This window comes from Nanorana parkeri, unplaced genomic scaffold, assembly GCF_000935625.1.
Source record: "Nanorana parkeri isolate BGI_ZX_2015 unplaced genomic scaffold, ASM93562v1 scaffold2937, whole genome shotgun sequence".
Classification (NCBI taxonomy): Eukaryota; Metazoa; Chordata; class Amphibia; order Anura; family Dicroglossidae; genus Nanorana; species Nanorana parkeri.
The window spans coordinates 66,935-86,906 of NW_017309205.1; the positions used below are offsets into that span (position 1 = coordinate 66,935).

The 19,972-nt window shown below is 48.2% G+C and overlaps 2 protein-coding genes across 2 annotated transcripts in view; both read left to right on the top strand.

The window, feature by feature from the left end:
• Window positions 1-8,330, top strand: part of LOC108802551 (aquaporin-11-like) — an 11,940-nt gene extending 3,610 nt beyond the window's left edge. Inside the window, exons 2-3 of the mRNA XM_018574407.1 lie at window positions 4,638-4,754; window positions 8,214-8,330. Of these exons, the coding sequence (XP_018429909.1) occupies window positions 4,638-4,754; window positions 8,214-8,302 (206 nt within the window). The 3' untranslated portion in view covers window positions 8,303-8,330. The remainder of the gene's footprint in view (window positions 1-4,637; window positions 4,755-8,213) is intronic.
• Window positions 8,331-18,768: 10,438 nt separating this feature from the next.
• On the top strand, window positions 18,769-19,771 carry LOC108802550 (aquaporin-11-like; the record flags this gene model as incomplete). The annotated part of the gene is made up of 2 exons (XM_018574405.1): window positions 18,769-18,828; window positions 19,154-19,771. A coding segment is annotated over exon 2 (592 nt), but the record flags the coding sequence as incomplete, so codon positions are not given.
• Between the last annotated feature and the right edge of the window lie 201 nt (window positions 19,772-19,972).

Below are 19,972 nucleotides of genomic sequence, written 5' to 3' on the forward strand. Positions count from 1 at the left end.
GGCAATGGATGGAATATGACTCCGGCCGGGCTAAAATCTTACTCCACCCAACAGTTAAAAGAGTTGTAAAATCCCAGCATCCACTATCCTGTTATATATCAGCCTTGTAGTAGGAATACATACTAGAGTATGAATACATACAAAAGCTTGGGGCTAACCCAGTTCACCAGAGTTCACCCAAGCTTGGGACTAACCTGGTTCACCAGAGTTCACCAAAGCTTGGGGCTAACCTGGTTCACCGAAGTTCACCAAAGCTTGGGGCTAACCTGGTTCACCGAAGTTCACCAAAGCTTGGGGCTAACCCGGTTCACCGGCGTTCACCAAAGCTTGGTGCTAACCTAGTTCACCGGCGTTCACCCAAGCTTGGTGCTAACCCGGTTCACCGAAGTTCACCAAAGCTTGGAAGCTTGGGGCTAACCTAGTTCACCGGAGTTCACCCAAGCTTGGTGCTAACCCGGTTTACCGGAGTTCACCCAAGCTTAGGGCTAACTCAGTTCGCGGGAGTTCACCCAAGCCTGCGCAAAACTGTGATTGTCACCCCCCTCCCTCCCAGCCCAATCAGTTGCAGACAGGAAATTCCCCGCCCTCCACCTACACATCACAAAGAGGTGGGGAATCTACACATCTGATTGGGCCAGGAGGAGGGGGTGTGTCAGCCAGTTTGCGCAGGCTTGGGTGAACTCCGGGGAACCAGCTTCGCACACCAAGACCTTGCACATCCTCCGTGAACACCGGGGTTCAAAAAATAATACCCTGGTAGTGCACCCCCCATGCAAGGGTTAAATGCTTGTTAAGGGTGTATGACTTTATTTCTTGCTCCTACACTCTTCTCTTCTCTCTGATGCTCCTGGTTATGGAACTGTGGGGACCATTGGTCCTGCATTGTACTTGATGACATCAGCGCTCGTCAAGCATTAAAAAGATTAAGAACGGCTTGGTTAACCAAAGCCTTGAGTATGCATTGTAAATTAGGGATGCCCCAATACTGATACTACTACGCGCACTCGTCCAAATGCTCCTATACTTACCCCCAATACCAGAAATTCCAGTCAGAGGGAGATTTCCTCTGACCAGCAGTGCCGCAAGGGTACATGGAACCGGCTCCCCAGCCAATCAGGAAGCCGGGCGGTGTTGTTTGGCCGGCTCAATGCTGATTTCCTGGGAAGCTGGCTCTAAGCATTTGGGCTTAGAGCCAATTTCCTGCCAGGGAAACTGGCTTTTCAGCCAATCAGCATGGAGCCGGCTTCTGGCCAATCAGGAAGCCAGGTAGCAGGTAATGACCCACATCCTGATTGGCCGGGAAGCCGGCTCCCGACTTCCTGATTGGCCGGGAAGCCGGCTTCCCAGCCAATCAGCATTGAGCCAGCTTCCCGGCCAGTGAGGCCAGGAAGCCAGCTCCGTGCTCCCGGAAGTACTGGTATCGGTATTCGGTATCGGCGAGTACAGAAAGATAACGTGATACTGAAAAACCGGCATCAGTGCATTCCTGTTGTAAATATTTACTGCATGCCTGCATGGCTCTGTTGTCAGTTCCAAGAGCCGCTTTATGCTTTGACATAACTCTGTCGAACCTCAATCACTCCAGGGTGTATGGTCACCAGCTGAGATAGAGTAACCCACAGACAGCCTAACTCTCCAATAAGACACAGAGGCTTAGATCCAACGTAGATATACTTTCCAAAGTACATACAGAGGATACACACTGGTCATTTGAAGTTAAAAAAAAAGCAATGATCTTCCAAGCTTAGTATCTGTGATGAAGGCTAGCAACAAAATGAGGGAGTGTAGAAGAAGCATGGAGGGTCTATCTAAGGCTGGGCACACACACACCTTACAACCATGGCAAGACTTTTGTCTTGCCATGGTTGTAAGGTACTTAAAAAAACGTACGATCTGCCTATCTTGCATAGGCAGATCGCACTTGCGATGATCGCAAGCCACGCCCCCTGAGGGGCTGGCTTCCGATGACCGCAATGCCGAACGGGCGGTGTGCGCTTGCGCACACCGGCCCGTCCGGCTTTTATCTTACGAAAATTCTACACACCCGCCGAACATCGTACGATGCTCGGCGGGTTTTCAAACATGTTCGTAAGTTTAAAGTCGTGCGACCTTACAGTAGTAGAGGTCGCACGGCTTCCACACACCTTACGATAATCGTACGATCGCGGGATTTCCCGCGATTATCGTACGATTATCGTAAGGTGTGTGGGGACCTTAAGACTATACCAACTGACACTAAACAGGAGGGGAGAACATGGAAAATACCAAATGTATATAGAAAACAAGTTGTAGTAGCATTAATCTACCACTAGATGTCAGGCATATACCTCAGCATACTAATATACAATGCAGTGTAATAGCAAATAAGAGGAGAATATCATTGGCTGTGGCAGCACACTCTGACTCCAAAGTACATTTTCCCCAAAGCCGGCCGTACCCTGCAGGCTGGATGAGAAAAAAAAACACTGTATTGCCGCTTAACATGGATGGGAGAATCCCCCCCCCCCCATACCAATGTTTTGTATTGTGATGCCAGTGGGTGTGCTGCGGTCAGGATACCCGACCAGTGACTGCAGCTGATTGGCTAAGATTTTTTGGACAGGCTACTTCAACAAAAGCCAATTGAAAAATCGAATCGGGGGCTCAGGGGGGCACTGAGTGAATGGCCGCCTTAACACTGGTGGTAGGCTTTGTTCTGTACACGGTGCGTAGTGTGCTGTGCAGGGGGTTGGCTCAGGACGTTGGAGGATAAGCTGACAGTCATGTACAAGGGTTACAGAGAGTTGTACTTGGCCCTTTCATCTCCCGCTGGTAGTTGCTGTCTCAGACACACTCCCAGCTCTTTGGCAGAGCGAAAGGATTTTCAGATTTTGCTGATGCGATGGATTTTATATTAGTGCGTGCTTGGCATACTCCGGGGATTGGCATTTCAATCACAATAAAAATAATGTACAAGCTGTAAATAAAATCCCATTTCAACTTGAAGGATAAGAGCACTTTATGTGTACGTCTCCCCCTGCGGCCTCTCCAGTAAGTTCATAAGAAGAGGTGCCGGCTGTGCCAGGGATGCGCTATGGCGTGCAGCGCCCCATCATTGCATTTGCACACAGCTTTCCGTGCCGCAGTCACCCCTATAGGCAGAGGCATAACTAGAAACCTCGGGGGCCCAGTGCAAGAAACCATGAAGGGCCCCCCACTCCACCCCCCATAAAAAAAATGTCAGCGCCTTGGCAGTTACTGGGGTACTGCATGTGTATAGTCCCAGGAGGCAGGGCCACCAGTTAAAATCATGGGACCCCATACAGGTTGGGCTGTGCGGATTAATATTATTAATAATTTTTCTTTTAAAAAAAAAGTTTACTTTTTATCACGTTTTTATTTTATTATTTTTTTTACTTTTTATTTTTTTCCCCATTTCTATTATTTATTTTTTTACTGCTTTTTATTTTATTATTTTTTGCTTATTTTCAATTTTTATTTTTTTTTCTATTTATTTATTTATATATTCTTTTAACTGCTTTTTATTTCATTATTTTTTTTTACTTTTGATCATTTTTTCCCATCATTTTTAGTTATTTTTTTACTTTTTTTTCACTTAACTTTATTGCTATCACACAGAGTCTAACAAGCCCCTGTGTGATAGCATTCGGAGGTGACAGGCTCTCTTTGTGAGCCTGCCCTCCAATACAGAAGATGGAGCACACGCGTGTTGTATTTCCTGTACAGCTCAGGCTGTGACAGCTGACACAGGAGCGCTGCGAGTACATCGGCTCCTGTGTCACTGATCAAGGAGCAGAGAATGGAGGTTCTCCGCTTTGCTCCCTGCTCTCCTCCCTGAACTGCCTTACCGTGGGCTTGGGTCCCCCAGAAGAGTAGGGGAACCTGAAAACCGCGGCACAGAAGGAGGCAGCTGGTGGGGGGGGGCCGGACAACTCACAAACAGGCTGTGTACACGTGATCTCAGCGGCTGTGTAGCCACTGAACTCGCTCGTACAAAACGGCTCCTCTGCTTTACACTTAGCGCTGCTTGCCCAAAGCAGGACTAAATGTAGAAAATAAATCCTTGCCCAGTGCCCATTCAAACTGCCCCCCCCCCCCCTAAGTGGCGGAACGCCAGGGCCCAGACCGCTGCGACCCTGGTAGTTCCGCCAGTGCTTGTAGGTCACGGTTGGGAGATGGGCCAGGAGCCACGGCTGCTAGGGTTAGGAAAACAGAGATTGCTGACATCACTGATCACGTGACACAGAGAGCAGGAAGTCTGGTCAGCACTGGGCTGTCTTATCATTTCAGCAGTGTCAGTGCCGCAGTGGAGTGGAAAGTCTCTTCACGTCAGTAAAAAAAAAACAAGAGCCAACTTCCTGTCATGTATGTACAGTACTACGAACCAGACCCAAAAAAGCGGGCACTCCTCATCAGCACGAGTACGGTAGCATTACAACTACCCCTGCTGTACAGTAATAGCCTGCGTTTGTAAGTAGGAGTCGGATGTATGTAACCCGGGGACTTCCTGTATTGCATCCAATATCGGCAGTTACAATGTATGATGTGTGCCTTTCATTTGAAGCTTCTTTGTATACAGCTGCTTTATTTGTTCCGTATCTGTATACTAAATCCGGGTCTGTTTTATGCTTTTTCAGGTGCACCCTTGTCCGGAGCCATCTTTAACCCTGCCCTGGCCTTTGCGGTTGTGTTCTTGTGTCATGGTAACACCTACCTGCAGTACATCTTTGTCTACTGGATTGGACCACTTATCGGTGAGACAAGTTTATTGTGTGATAATGGGTGGTGGATATGGGGCCTCAAAGCTGAACTCCAGACAGTCTTCCACAGCTCACATTTCTAAGTATATTTGTGTTTAACTTTCCCCGAGGCCTCGCTTTCCACCCCCAATATTCTGATTGGGATTAGGGTCCGTGTGACATGGATGACTGACACCAGCTCAGTCAAGTCTAGCAGAGAGCAGGGAAGTCTCGGCGTTGTGGACTGAGTACTGTTGGGAAGACTTCAATTTTATTCCTATGCTCCTCTTCTTTTCTTTTAAGATGGCCCGAGGTTCCATAGAGCAAGCACCTCTCCTCAGATACTGCAACCTTATTCATATAGGCTCATCTTATCTTCTAAGGTGGTCCCAGGTTCCATATAGCAAGCACCTCTCCTCAGATACTGCAACCTTATTCATATAGGCTCATCTTATCTTCTAAGGTGGTCCCAGGTTCCATATAGCAAGCATCTCTCCTCAGATACTGCAACCTTATTCATATAGGCTTATCTCATCTTCTACGGTGGTCCCAGGTTCCATAGAGCAAGCATCTCTCCTCAGATACTGCAACCTTATTCATATAGGCTCATCTTATCTTCTAAGGTGGTCCCAGGTTCCATATAGCAAGCACCTCTCCTCAGCTACTGCAACTTTATTCATATAAGCCATCTTATCTTCTAAGGTGGTCCCAGGTTCCATAGAGCAAGCACCTCTCCACAGATACTGCAACCTTATTCATATAGGCTCATCTTATCTTCTAAGGTGGTCCCAGGTTCCATATAGCAAGCATCTCTCCTCAGATACTGCAACCTTATTCATATAGGCTCATCTTATCTTCTAAGGTGGTCCCAGGTTCCATACAGCAAGCATTTCTCCTCAGATACTGCAACCTTATTCATATAGGCTCATCTTATCTTCTAAGGTGGCCCCATGTTCCATAGAGCAAGCACCTCTCCACAGATACTGCAACCTTATTCATATAGGCTTATCTTATCTTCTAAGGTGGTCCCAGGTTTCATACAGCAAGCATTTCTCCTCAGATACTGCAACCTTATTCATATAGGCTCATCTTATCTTCTAAGGTGGCCCCATGTTCCATAGAGCAAGCACCTCTCCACAGATACTGCAACCTTATTCATATAGGCTTATCTTATCTTCTAAGGTGGTCCCAGGTTTCATAGAGCAAGCATCTCTCCACAGATACTGCAACCTTATTCATATAGGCTCATCTTATCTTCTAAAGTGGCCCCATGTTCCATAGAGTAAGCACGTCTCCTCAGATACTGCAACTTTATTCATATAGGCTTATCTTATCTTCTAAGGTGGCCCCAGGTTCCACAAAGCAAGCATCTCTCCTCAGATACTGCAACTTTATTCATATAAGCCATCTTACCTTCTAAGGTGGCCCCATGTTCCATAGAGCAAGCATCTCTCCTCAGATATTGCAATGTTATTCATATAGACTCATCTTATCTTCTAAGGTGGCCCCAGGTTCCATAGAGCAAGCATCTCTCCTCAGATACTGCAATGTTATTCATATAGACCCATCTTATCTTCTGAGGTGGTCCCAGGTTCCAAGAGCAAGCACCTCTCCTCAGATACTGCAAAGTCATTCATATAGGCTCATCTTATCTTCTAAAGTGGCCCAAGGTTTCATAGCGCAAGCTCCTCTTCAGATATTGTAATTTTATTCATATAAGCTCATCCTTTCTTCTGAAGTGGCCCCAGGTTCCATAGAGCAAGCACCTCTCCTCAGATACTCCAATGTTATGCATATAAGCTCATCTTATCTTCTAAGGTGACCCCAGGTTCCGTAGGGCAAGAACCTATTCAGATACTGTAATTGTATTCATATAGCCTCATCCTTTCTTCTGGAGTGGCCCCAGGTCCCATAGAGGAGCACTTCCTCAAATGCTGTAACTTTATTCATATAGGCTCATCTTGTCTTCTAAGGCGGCTCTCGGTTTTGTAGAGCGAGCACCTCCCTAAATATTGTAACTTTATTCATATAGGCTCAACTTTTCATTTAAGGTGGCCCCAGGTTCCATAGAGCAAGCTCTTCCCTGACTGCTTTATGGAACTATCAACTAAAACATTTGTGTTTCACAGGCTGGCCGCCTAGTCGTTTGTTTCTTGCCTTCCTAATGGCCAGTGAGGCTGCCCATTTACTCGTTGCTAAATTCAGAGAAATACAGGCCAGGTGTCAGTCATGAGTACCCTGGTCATTATTTTCCATTTGGGTATCCAGTGGTGATTTGAAGATATACCAAGTATGCAGTCAGCTGGAGATACTTGCTCTGCGGACCTGGGGCAGTACCTGGCTGAGGGGTATGCAGCTGCCTTAAGTGCTTCAGCAAGAGGTGGGTCTTAAAAGAGCAGAACCTGGAACCTATGGTGCTGAGGTAGTTCACAGCTCATGGTAGGGCACGCACTTTTACCTTTGACCTGAGGCCAGTGCTGGGAGAGGGCGAGGTGAGGTGAGCTAATGGGTTCAGTCCACCAAAAAGTGATATTTTAGCAATAGGTGTAGCTGGGTGGGATGACTTCTTCTATGTCTTAGATACTCCAACAGTGAGATCCCCCTGCCATAATTCCTGAATCTGTTCCTGTCCACCTGAGAGTTCTGGAGGTTACCACCCACCTTTGCATCTACCAGCTCCTCCTGTTACATTTATAAAATTAATAATCCAGCACGCAGAGTGGGAGCCCTTCGTAATGGGCACAGCAGGTGTGCAGACCAGGAACTCAGTACATGTACGGTGGGAACCCCTCATAATGGGCACAGGAGGTGTGCAGACCCAGGAACTTAGTACAGGTATGGTGGGAACCCCTCATAATGGGCACAGGAGGTGTGCAGACACAGGAACCTAGTACAGGTATGGTGGGAACCCCTCATAATGGGCACAGGAGGTGTACAGACCCAGGAACGCAGTACATGTATGGTGGGAACCCCTCATAATGGGCACAGGAGGTGTGCAGACCCAGGAACTTAGTACAGGGATGGTGGGAACACCTCATAATGGGCACAGGAGGTGTGCAGACACAGGAACTTAGTACATGTATGGTGGGAACCCCTCATAATTGGCACAGGAGGTTGCAGACTAAGGAACTTAGTACAGGTATGGTGGGAACCCCTCATAATGGGCACAGGAGGTGTGCAGACCCAGGAACTTAGTACAGGTATGGTGGGAACCCCTCATAATTGGCACAGATGTGCAGACCCAGGAACTTAGTACAGGTATGGTGGGAACCCCTCATAGTAGCGATTGTACAATTCCCTGACAAAGGGATCCTGAAAGTTTGCATGTTTAGTAATGTAAGTTAGTCAATAAAAGGAATTCTAATACTTTCTGCATTACGTTGCCCATTTAAATACAAATGATGATTTACATTATAGTTTGTTTTTTTACTATATCCTAACCATTTACCTTGACCTTATTTCCTCTCTTTCCAGGGACAGCGATATCCTTCTTGGTATTGGTGTACATTCTTCCAAAATTCAAACTGAGTAAAGTATCTCCAGAACGGGTGAAGAAGGACTAGGCTCTCCCTGGAGTTTGTGCAATCACGGCCTCAACGAATGGCTCTCATAGGTTTCCTCTTAATGCCATGAAGTTTATGGTGCACATGTTCCTCAACTTTCTTAGACTTGGTATTTCTGCTATTTATCTTTTTTAATAGACTTGGTGTTTTGTTTACTTTCTGATCAACTTTGAAATTTGGGACTTCATCGGTTCCTATGCAATTCTGAATAACCACATTTAGGGGGTTGTATGTATATATGAACAGGCGTACTGGGTTTTGCACAGAACCTACCATGTGTTGTAAGGATATTTCATGTTCTCATGGCCCCAGTGGCATTTTGATGTCTGCAGCCCTACAACTCCCAGAATGCTGCAGCTTGTGTTGCCTTGACCGGTGGGGATGTTCAGGTTGTCAGTCCTGCCTATAAAAGGGTATCAGATTATAACATCTTAAAGTGGAGTTCCACTTTTTCATAAACTAGTTTTGGTGATTGAAACACATAGGAGTCAAGATGACTTGATTTTTAGGTAACTGAGAGAAACTGAACTTTATATATTTCATATTCTTATGTGTACTTACACAGAGGGATTCCTACTAGATGGAGATCCTTGCCTTTTGGTAAAGCAACCCAATCATCTCAGAAGTGATTTGCTGTATGGCCTCTACCCTCTCAGAATAAAGCCATGGCCACATCCTCCTAAGACAGCCTATCTCAACTAGGTTTCCATGGAACACTAGAGTTCCTCAAGAGGTTACTACGGGTTCTGTGAACAGTGTAACAACACATTCCTTCCACCGACCAGCAGGGGTTCATGTTTTCGCTGACCACTAATGTAAGGGGGCATCTCTCCTACTGACCACCAATGTAAGACAACATCTCTCCTACTGACCACCTACATATGATGGCATTTCGCCTACTGACCATCTACGTCTGGTGGCATCTCTCTTACTGACCACCTAGGTCTGGTGGTATCTCTCCTACTGACCACCTACATCTGATGGCATCTCTCCTACTGACCACCTACGTCTGGTGGCATCTCTTCTACTGACCACCTACATCTGGTGGCATCTCTCCTACTGACCACCTATGTCTGTCGGCACCTCTCCTACTGACCACCTACGTCTGGTGGCATCTCTCCTACTGACCACCAATGTAAGGGTTCATCACTCTTACTGTGACATTGGTTGGTAGGACTCTGGTGGCCCCATAGTGTCATAGGTTTTTGCATGTGTCCGCTCATGTTCTAGCAATCAGTGATGCTGTGTCGTTCAGCCACCAGTCAACCATTGGCGCTATGCGGCTCAGCCACAAGTCAACTAGTGATGCTGTTGCACGGGGGGGGGGTCACTCAGGACACAGGTGGAGATTTGCCGGGCAAGCGGACTGGCCAAATTGTTCACCCCTAACTGCCAACAGCTTGGGCACAGGTCAAACTAATGGTTGACCTCAACCTGAAGCTCATCTCTACTCCTAATTACAAGATGGACAGGTCTCAGACAGATGGGGTATTACGCTTTATCCTGCAAATTCTCTTTATGGAGTAAACCTATTGTAGCAGAGGGGGTGTGTCTAGTAATGCATAGATGCACCTAGTTTGCCATTTCACAGACAGGTGCCAAGAACTTTTGGTGCCCTATGGTCAGCTATTCCTGCTGGAATTATGGGGATTTCCCTGTATAGTTTCTGGGTCAAGGATACTGTAGGAGAACAGGCTCTGTATGAGCCTGACATGGGAATCCAACACAAGATGAGAGAGTAGGTGTCCCACAGACTGTTCCTTGCTGAATAGCTGCTGCCAGATTGAGAGGACAGCGTGGGAGATCTCTCCTGCTGGCCAATCCTCTCATTAGAAGCTGCCAAATAAACTGAGAATTTAAAATGAATAGCCAAATATGAGAAAACAAAAGAGAGGGGCGCCCACCCTAGTGCAGATTGTTTTTAGTATTAACCACTTGAAGGCCATAGTGTTTCACCCCCTTCCTGGCCAGGCCATTTTACAATAAGAGCATTCCACAAAAGCGTGGAGGACATCAGTAAGAAAGGCCAGGTTCTGACGAGGGGGCGTGACCCCGGAAACGCGTTAACGCAGGCATTCTGTGCTGGAACACAGGCTGACTGTGCAGCTTCTCACTGATGTCCTCCACGCTTTTGTTGAATGCTCTTATTTGATCCACCATTGTGAGTATGTTTCTACTCTGTTTTGCTGCCTTTTAATATTAAAAACAATCTGCACTAGGGTGGGCGCCCATCTCTTTTGTTTCCTCATAGTGTTACAGTTCCCCTGGCTGAAGTGGGGCAGCGCCCCTAGTAATCCTTTCACATGCACTTTTCGGTTGGCGCTTTTGATTTGTGTATTCGGTTGAATAGCCAAATAGCCTGTTTTGGATAAAATAGGGAAGGATTAGAACCCCTGTTCAGTTTTTTATATTTTTATCTCTGTCCTCTCTAGGTATATCCATGAACATGGGCAGCTGAGCCTGTGCAACCCAAGCTCCAGTGTATTTTTCCTTAGCGGGGAGCCACAGCTGCTACGTACAGCCCCCCTATAGATGTCAATAGCTGTTCACAGGTATATGTCATTACTTGCACCAGGACGTAAATTCTGGACACCAAAATCCTGCATCCAGGGAATTACATGATGTCCGTATGCCTATGTGAATGTACACAAGTATCGGCGTGTACCCATGCACAGCTGAGTACAGCCATTGACTTTTATAGGTGGTTGTGCACAGCAGTTGTGGTTCCCAGGCGGGCTAAAATACACCAGAACTTGCACTGTACAGGGTCAGCTGCCCATGTTCATGAGCCCATATTTGTCCTGGTGACCACTGTCACTGAGACCAAAAGGTGTGGGAAAATCAAAAATTCTATAGAAGTCCAAAAAAGTTCTTGCTACATATAATGTGACTCCAGCGGGAGGAGGTTAAATACCTTTTAAATGTTGCTTTTAATTGAAATGAATGAGTGTTTAAACTAGGCATGAACAGATACTTTTCGAGTACCAGTGCCGATACTTGGCATTTTCATGATAACTACCAGGGTTGCAGCTGGGACCGGGCTCTGGCACTCCACCACTGTCCTGAAATCATTAGTCTGTATTGTTATAGAAAAACTGTCACATGACTGTAAACAAAAATGTATCAGTACTTTTAAGTACTTGGCAAGTACCAGTACTCGTACTCGCAAAACTGGTATCTGTGCATCACTTATATATTTATAAAAACAAAATCGTACATTAAAACAGAGATGTGCAAATCCCGGGAGCTCCGTGTGCTCCTTACACATGACAGCGGCCTCCTAACTTTTGAATTTTTCTCTAGTCTAGTCTTGGAGCTCAAAAGTATCGGTACATTATTATTATTATTATTATTATTACTACATAGTATTTATATAGCGCCAACAGTTTGTGCAGCGCTTTACAATATAAGGAAGACATTACAATTACAATACAATTCAAGACAAGATGGTAAGGAGGGCCATGCCCCTGAGGGCTTCCAATCTGAAAGAGGAGGGGGAAATGATACATGAGGAGGTAGCTGTGGGAATTAATTATTTGAGAATGTAAAGGTTCAGTGGTTAGGTCGAGGTGGGATAGGCTAGTACTAGTACATGTACTAGTACTTGCACCGAGTACTGTACTTCATATCTGTGCAACCCTAGTTTAAACATTTAAAGCATTTTTACATGTAAGTGCCCGGGTACACTTTGACATTCTTGTGCCAGTAGGCCACGTGTTTACGAGTGTCATGTTAAGACAGCCCATCATATGCGAATGGGGCTGCCCACGCAGCACAAAAGACAACCAAACACATATTTGCAAACTGACAGTAGTGCGTCGGAGCTGCGTTGCCTTTGCGTGCCTTTAAAAATGAACTACAGAGGCCTAGTTGTGTCACTTACCTGGCCATATGGAGACAGAGGTGCGGCAATTGCAATAGTAGCTGGACAGAGTTATAAATATTGCCGCAGCAAAAGCCTTATCATCAAGAATTGAGTAAGACATAACCAGTGCATTGTGTGTGAACTGCACAATATTTTATATGACTGAATGTCCGTCATCACGGCGGTGATACATGAAAGTGTCTTATTCCATTTCAGTGCCTCTGTGTGACATTTATGTTTCCATGTACTGGGAGAACGATGTGTGTCATGTACGGTGCCTTAAACGTTGTTAAAGAGAGAACTGTACATGCACATTTTCCTATGTGGAATTACGTTTGAAAAATGACTGGAAATGTTTTACAAGCTAAATAAAGATGTTAAGAATGAAGGAGCTTGTTGTTAATGAAAAAGAGTTAATAAAGTTTTTAATGTACAACTAAGATTTTTTTATGCAAACACTTTTTAAAAAAAGTCTTGCTGCTTTTGCAGAAAGTTTTTGAGCTTTGCCCTGGATTCTCTATGACCTCTTGGCTTCAACTCTGCTGGCTGTACAGGACTCTCTATGACCTCTTGGCTTCAGCTCTGCTGGCTGCACAGGACTCTCTATGACCTCTTGGCTTCAGCTCTGCTGGCTGCACAGGACTCTCTATGACCTCTTGGCTTCAACTCTGCTGGCTGTACTGGACTCTCTATGACCTCTTGGCTTCAGCTCTGCTGGCTGTACTGGACTCTCTATGACCTCTTGGCTTCAACTCTGCTGGCTGTACAGGACTCTCTATGACCTCTTGGCTTCAGCTCTGCTGGCTGCACAGGACTCTCTATGTCCTCTTGGCTTCAGCTCTGCTGGCTGCACAGGACTCTCTATGTCCTCTTGGCTTCAGCTCTGCTGGCTGCACTGGATTCTCTATGACCTCTTGGCTTCAGCTGTGTTGGCTGCACTGGATTCTCTATCACCTCTTGGCTTCAGTGTCACGGTCTGCGACCGGGGCACACTGTCACGGTTTGAAGAAGCTGATGATCAATCCAATGCAGGACGTACAGGATCTCACTGTGATGAAGAGGGAATCCAGACTCACAGGAAACAAGGTAGGTGGTGGGCAACCGCAGGGATTACAGAGGCAGAGAGTTTCAGAGTGGATTGGCAGGTAACCAAACAGCTCAGACAGGAGGCAAAACCCGGCGCCGGATCATCACACAGGGAAGTGTGACAGACAGCTCTGCTGTCACGTGAGTGGAAGAGGAGGCCCCTCTTGCATTTGGCATCCTGCACCCCCTGGAGGTGGAGATAGATCGTGGCAGGACTGTGAGAAGCATGAGTGCCAATAGGGAGACCAAGCACTGTGCTGGAGATGTCCAGAAGTAGAGTGGTCAACGTAGCTGAGGTCAAAACTGGGCAGGTAGCTGAATCATGAAGCAGGAGCATGGTCGCGGAAGCTGGGTTCAGAACCAGCCGGGCAGTGAAGTACAAAGACGACAGGACGACAGGCAAGAGGAAGTCCAGGAAACAGGCTGAGGTCAAAGGGCAGGCAGAGAGGAAGTCAAACAATCCAGGTCAAAGAGCAAGGTAACATGCTATCCACAGGTAGCAGGTTCAGGGAACAAGCTGAAGACCATCAGCACTGAGGCAACAGGCAGGCCCGTTTATATAGTTTGTGCTTCTCCCGCGCACCCGTCCGCTAGTGCGTGTTTTCCAGTTGTTCAGAGTTTAAGTTTTCACGCATGCGCTGACGCCATCTTTTCCTTACATCTGCTGGCACCGCATTCTCTATCGCCTCTTGGCTTCAGCTCTGCTGGCTGCACAGCCCACACGTCATTAGCACTACATATCTCCTCTTTGAGGTCATCACTGCCTATGCCTCCTTGCACTCCTACCTTGTGTTCTCCCTTCTTAATTTTTAAAACAAGCAACTGATAAAAGAGTAGGAGGGAGGATTAGGGTGGAGCATGAACCGTCCTATTACACGTCTGCTTCCTGGCAAACCAATAAAACAATTCCTACCAGAGAACTTCCTGTATAGAATTACATCACTTCCCTCAGATGGTAGCCCTGCCATCATCACCTCTTTCTAGTGCTGGAGAACTGACTGGGCACAGAGATGATATGAAATATGGACGATGCAAAAGGTAACAGATTTACAAATATTAATAAACAATTTTTAAAGCGGAAATCCAGGTTTTTTTTCCCATTCTGAGAATGGACGAGGAGAGGGGAGAGGAGGGGCGGGCAAGTGACAGGATCTGCCCTGGTCCATTCACAGGACGCCTTGCATTCTGCAAGAAGAATACAAGGCTTTCGCTGAATGGATGAGGGGAGAAGAAATGGCGACTATACGTCAGATTCCCGAACTGAAACTCAATCACAGCGCTGGAGGAAGAGCGCTGACACCAGTATCCAGGAAGAATAAAACAAAGATTTGTACAGTGACCATCAGCGAGAGCGGGGCGTGGGATAATCTTTATTAGCGGTTCCCTATTTATATTGTGCTGCTTCAAAAAACATTTTCTCCTAGCGTTCGACTTCCATTCCTCTCCTTTGTTATCCCATCTAACATTACCCGTGTAAGGAGGCTGTTGTGAGCGGTTATTGCTCCCTATCTCATGTCAAAGCACTACAGCAATCCCTACATTGCAGCAGTGAAAACTCAGACTGGACATCCGACATTTAAAGGGAAAGGTGTTTTTTCTGTCTGCAGACAGTGACATCATCCCTCCTTATCCTAATGGCTGAAACTATTTAAAAAGCGGCTGTCTAGGAGTGGCCAGAGAGCTGTGACATGAGAGAGAGAAAAAAGAATTCACAGCAGTCTCCATGCACAGACCCTGTTAGATGGCATAGCAAACAGCAATGGCATGGCTCCCTTTTATACCAGGGGTAGGCAACCTCGACACTCCAGCTGTTGTAAAACTACAAGTCCCATGAGGCATTGCAATACACTGACAGCCAAAGGCAGGATGGGATTTGTAGGTTTGCTAGAGCCGAGTCGAGCGGGCCAAGGTTGACTACCCCTGCTTGATACAATATATATCCTTGCTGCATTACTGATATCAGACTAGAATGGATGTCTGCAGGGCCAGATTTACTCTCTCTGCTGCCCCAATGCCAGGTTCCTCAATGCGCCTCCTATATGCAAGCTGCATACAAGTGATCTCGGTGACATCGCCGGGGTCACTTGTACAAAACAAGCGGCGGCTTCCCCCGCTGTACATTTAGCTCTGCTTGCCCAAAGCAGGGCTAATTGTAGAAAACAACAACCTGCCTGCGCCAGGAACTACATGTCCCAGGCATCAGGAGATAGGAATTCTTCTACACCCCTGCTGCCCCTCTATCCAGCGCTGGATGTCTGCATGTCTAACTTTGAAGAGGGGGCTTATGCAACATTCATCAATTTTCATGAGTTCTGAAATCTTAATTAGTGTATAGATGATGCAATATTCTGGCTTTACCACAGAAGGCAACCAATCAGCTTCTCTCTTTCATTCTCAAATCTTAACTGAACAAACTGAAGAGAGAAGCTCGGGCCAGTGTAAACACTGCTTGTTTACATGCAGCTAGTCTGCAATCTGCACTGTAACTGCAGGCCCGGACTCAGGACACTACAGCAACCTATCTTGCTCCATTTCATGTTTTGTCTTCATGACAGCAGCGATAAGTGGCGATTCCTCTACTGCATGTTAACGCATCAAGGGACGGTACTTGGATATAGGATTAATAGGCTTAATGGCTCTTTAGGATGCTGGCTGGAGTTCTGCTTTAAATTGTGATTGGAGAAGGACATGGCAGCTGGTGTGTGTCGTGTCTGCCGCACAGCTCCTGTCACTGCGATCATCGAAGTCAAACATCCACTTGAGCTTTAATTACCCCTGTTCCTCTGAGGAGTAGCTAAGGGGAAGACTGTTCTCCAACATACAGCAAAGGAATAGGGGTCTGTGCCCCAGAATACATCAGAGGAACAGGGGTAGTGGGGACTGTGCTCCACAATCCAGGCAGAGGAACAGGGGTAGGGGAACTGCGCCCCAGAATCCAGCAGAGGAACAGGGGTAGGGGGAACTGTGCCCCAGAATCCAGCAGAGGAACAGGGGTAGTGGGGAACTGTGCTCCTAAATCCAGCAGAGGAACAGGGGTAGTGGGGAACTGTGCTCCACAATCCAGCAGAGGAACAGGGGTAGTGGGGACTGTGCCCTAGAATCCATCAGAGGAACAGGGGTGGTGGGGAACAGTGCTCCTAAATCCAGCAGAGCAACAGGGGTAGGGGGAACTGTGCCCCAGAATCCATCAGAGGAACAGGGGTGGTGGGGAACTGTGCTCCACACTCCAGCAGAGGAACAGGGGGAGTGGGGACTGTGCTCCTAAATCCAGCAGAGGACCAGGGGTAGTGGGGACTGTGCTCCTAAATCCAGCAGAGGACCAGGGGTAGTGGGGACTGTGCTCCTAAATCCAGCAGAGGACCAGGGGTAGTGGGGACTGTGCTCCTAAATCCAGCAGAGGACCAGGGGTAGTGGGGACTGTGCTCCTAAATCCAGCAGAGGACCAGGGGTAGTGGGGACTGTGCTCCTAAATCCAGCAGAGGACCAGGGGTAGTGGGGACTGTGCTCCTAAATCCAGCAGAGGACCAGGGGTAGTGGGGACTGTGCTCCTAAATCCAGCAGAGGACCAGGGGTAGTGGGGACTGTGCTCCTAAATCCAGCAGAGGACCAGGGGTAGTGGGGACTGTGCTCCTAAATCCAGCAGAGGACCAGGGGTAGTGGGGACTGTGCTCCTAAATCCAGCAGAGGACCAGGGGTAGTGGGGACTGTGCTCCTAAATCCAGCAGAGGACCAGGGGTAGTGGGGACTGTGCTCCTAAATCCAGCAGAGGACCAGGGGTAGTGGGGACTGTGCTCCTAAATCCAGCAGAGGACCAGGGGTAGTGGGGACTGTGCTCCTAAATCCAGCAGAGGACCAGGGGTAGTGGGGACTGTGCTCCTAAATCCAGCAGAGGACCAGGGGTAGTGGGGACTGTGCTCCTAAATCCAGCAGAGGACCAGGGGTAGTGGGGACTGTGCTCCTAAATCCAGCAGAGGACCAGGGGTAGTGGGGACTGTGCTCCTAAATCCAGCAGAGGACCAGGGGTAGTGGGGACTGTGCTCCTAAATCCAGCAGAGGACCAGGGGTAGTGGGGACTGTGCTCCTAAATCCAGCAGAGGACCAGGGGTAGTGGGGACTGTGCTCCTAAATCCAGCAGAGGACCAGGGGTAGTGGGGACTGTGCTCCTAAATCCAGCAGAGGACCAGGGGTAGTGGGGACTGTGCTCCTAAATCCAGCAGAGGACCAGGGGTAGTGGGGACTGTGCTCCTAAATCCAGCAGAGGACCAGGGGTAGTGGGGACTGTGCTCCTAAATCCAGCAGAGGACCAGGGGTAGTGGGGACTGTGCTCCTAAATCCAGCAGAGGACCAGGGGTAGTGGGGACTGTGCTCCTAAATCCAGCAGAGGACCAGGGGTAGTGGGGACTGTGCTCCTAAATCCAGCAGAGGACCAGGGGTAGTGGGGACTGTGCTCCTAAATCCAGCAGAGGACCAGGGGTAGTGGGGACTGTGCTCCTAAATCCAGCAGAGGACCAGGGGTAGTGGGGACTGTGCTCCTAAATCCAGCAGAGGACCAGGGGTAGTGGGGACTGTGCTCCTAAATCCAGCAGAGGAACAGGGGTAGTGGGGAACTGTGCTCCACAATCCAGCAGAAGAACAGGGGTAGTGGGGACTGTGCTCCTAAATCCAGCAGAGGAACAGGGGTAGTGCAGAGGACATGGCAGCGGTGATCGTCGTGTCTGCTCGAGTTCCTGTCACTGCGATCACCAAAGTCAAAAATCCACTTTAGCTTCCATTAACGGATCATTAATGACTAAGTGTGTTCCAAGGCTTCCGTCAATGGCAGAAGCATTTTCTAAATGCTGCCGTGTCACAGTATAAAGTCCCCGAACGTTAACTCTTACATGCCAAGTTTTGTTTTTTGACGTGCTCAGTGAACAGGCACATTATGGACTTCATGCGACTTCACATTATGGAGCATTCATGAAACATATATATATATAACGTATATCCATCCAATGGAGGCAACTTTCTAACTGCCTGTAGGGAGCGGCAGAAGACAACTTTCTGAGACAGAGATAACCAAAAACACTAAGTAGTTGAATCTTTTACTACTGCCCCCAGCAGAGGAGGAGTTCCAGTAGACTCTGACCTGAGGTGTCAGGAGGTTTGTAGTAGAGTGGAGGAGACTTGTCTGTCACCCGGCTGAAGAGCAGAAATACTACAAGACTGTGCACATGGACACTACGGAGGAGAAGCTAAGGTGAAGACTGTTCTCCAACATCCAACAGAGGAACAGGGGTAGTTGGGTCTGTGCCCCAGAATTCAGCAGAGGAATATGAGTAGTGGGGACTGTGAATAAGAATCTGGCAGAGGAACAGGGATAGTGGGAACTGTGCCCCAGAATACAGCAGAGGAACCACAATAGAGGGCACTGTGCCCCAGAACCCGACAGAGGAACAGGGATAGTAGGATTGTGCTCCACAATCCAGCAGAGGAACAGGGGTAGTGGGGACTGTGCCTCAGAATCCGACGGAGGAAAAGGGGTAGTGGGGACTGTGCTCCACAATCCAGCAGAGGAACCACAATAGTGGGCACTGTGCCCCAGAATCCGGCAAAGGAACCACAATAGTGGGCACTGTGCCCCAGAATCCGGCAGAGGAACCACAATAGTGGACACTGTGCCCCAGAATCCAGCAAAGGAACAAGGCTAGTGGGGGCTGTGCCTCAGAATCTAGCAGAGGAACCACAATAGTGGGCACTGTGCCACAGAATCCGGCAGAGGAACCACAATAGTGGGCACTGTGCCCCAGAACCCAGCAGAAGAACAGGGGTAGTGGGCACTGTGCCTCAGAACCCAGCAGAGGAACCACAATAGTGGGCACTGTGCCCCAGAATCCAGCAGCAGAAGAAGGGTATTGGAGACGGTGCCTCAGAATCCAGTGGATTGATGGATGTTCTGGAGCTCTTGCTGGGCTCGGCAGCCCTGGTTGCCTGCACAGTGCTGCTCTGTGAGTTGCTTCGCTGGGCATGCCACCGGAGTCTGCCTCCAGGTCTGGGGCTAGAGCTGGCCTTGGAAGTGGTGTCCACTGTGCAGCTGTGCTGCTGTACCCTGGAGATGGGTCTGCTCTGCGCAAAGGCAGATTTGGACCTCTGGCTGGTACTAGCTCTGATCTACCTGCTGACTGTGCTGCATTGTATGACTTTCCAAACAGCCACTTGTAACCCCTGTGGTAGTGTAAATCAGTGGCTGCGGGGCCTGGCGCCGGGGTCACACACTCTCCTGAAGGTGATGGTGCAGTTTGCAGGCGCTGGACTCTCTCGGGTGCTCATGCCCCACCTCTGGTCATTGGGACTGTCACCGCTGCACCAGCTGAACAAGGACTGCATGAGCCCCCTGCAAGTATCCCCTCTGTCTGGGGCCTTAGTGGAGATGACCTGTGCTCTGAGCATGTTCCTGATTCTGTACCCTCTTCCCAGGGTCAGTGCTCCTCTGCAGCCTCATATGGCGGCTCTGACCATCACTGGAATTGCCTATGCAGGTAAGGAAGGGGCTGGGGGGGGGGGTTATTGATCATATGAGGGCTACATACGTGTTCTGTAGTACTGTACTCTTATTGATTGGATGTTTTATTGAAAAGAACCCATCACTCCATTGCAACCCTTGGTAAATACCCAGTACTTCTAGGTATCGGAAGGCCTCCTCCGAGGATACAGTGCTCGGGCCAACTGCCAGGCCTGAA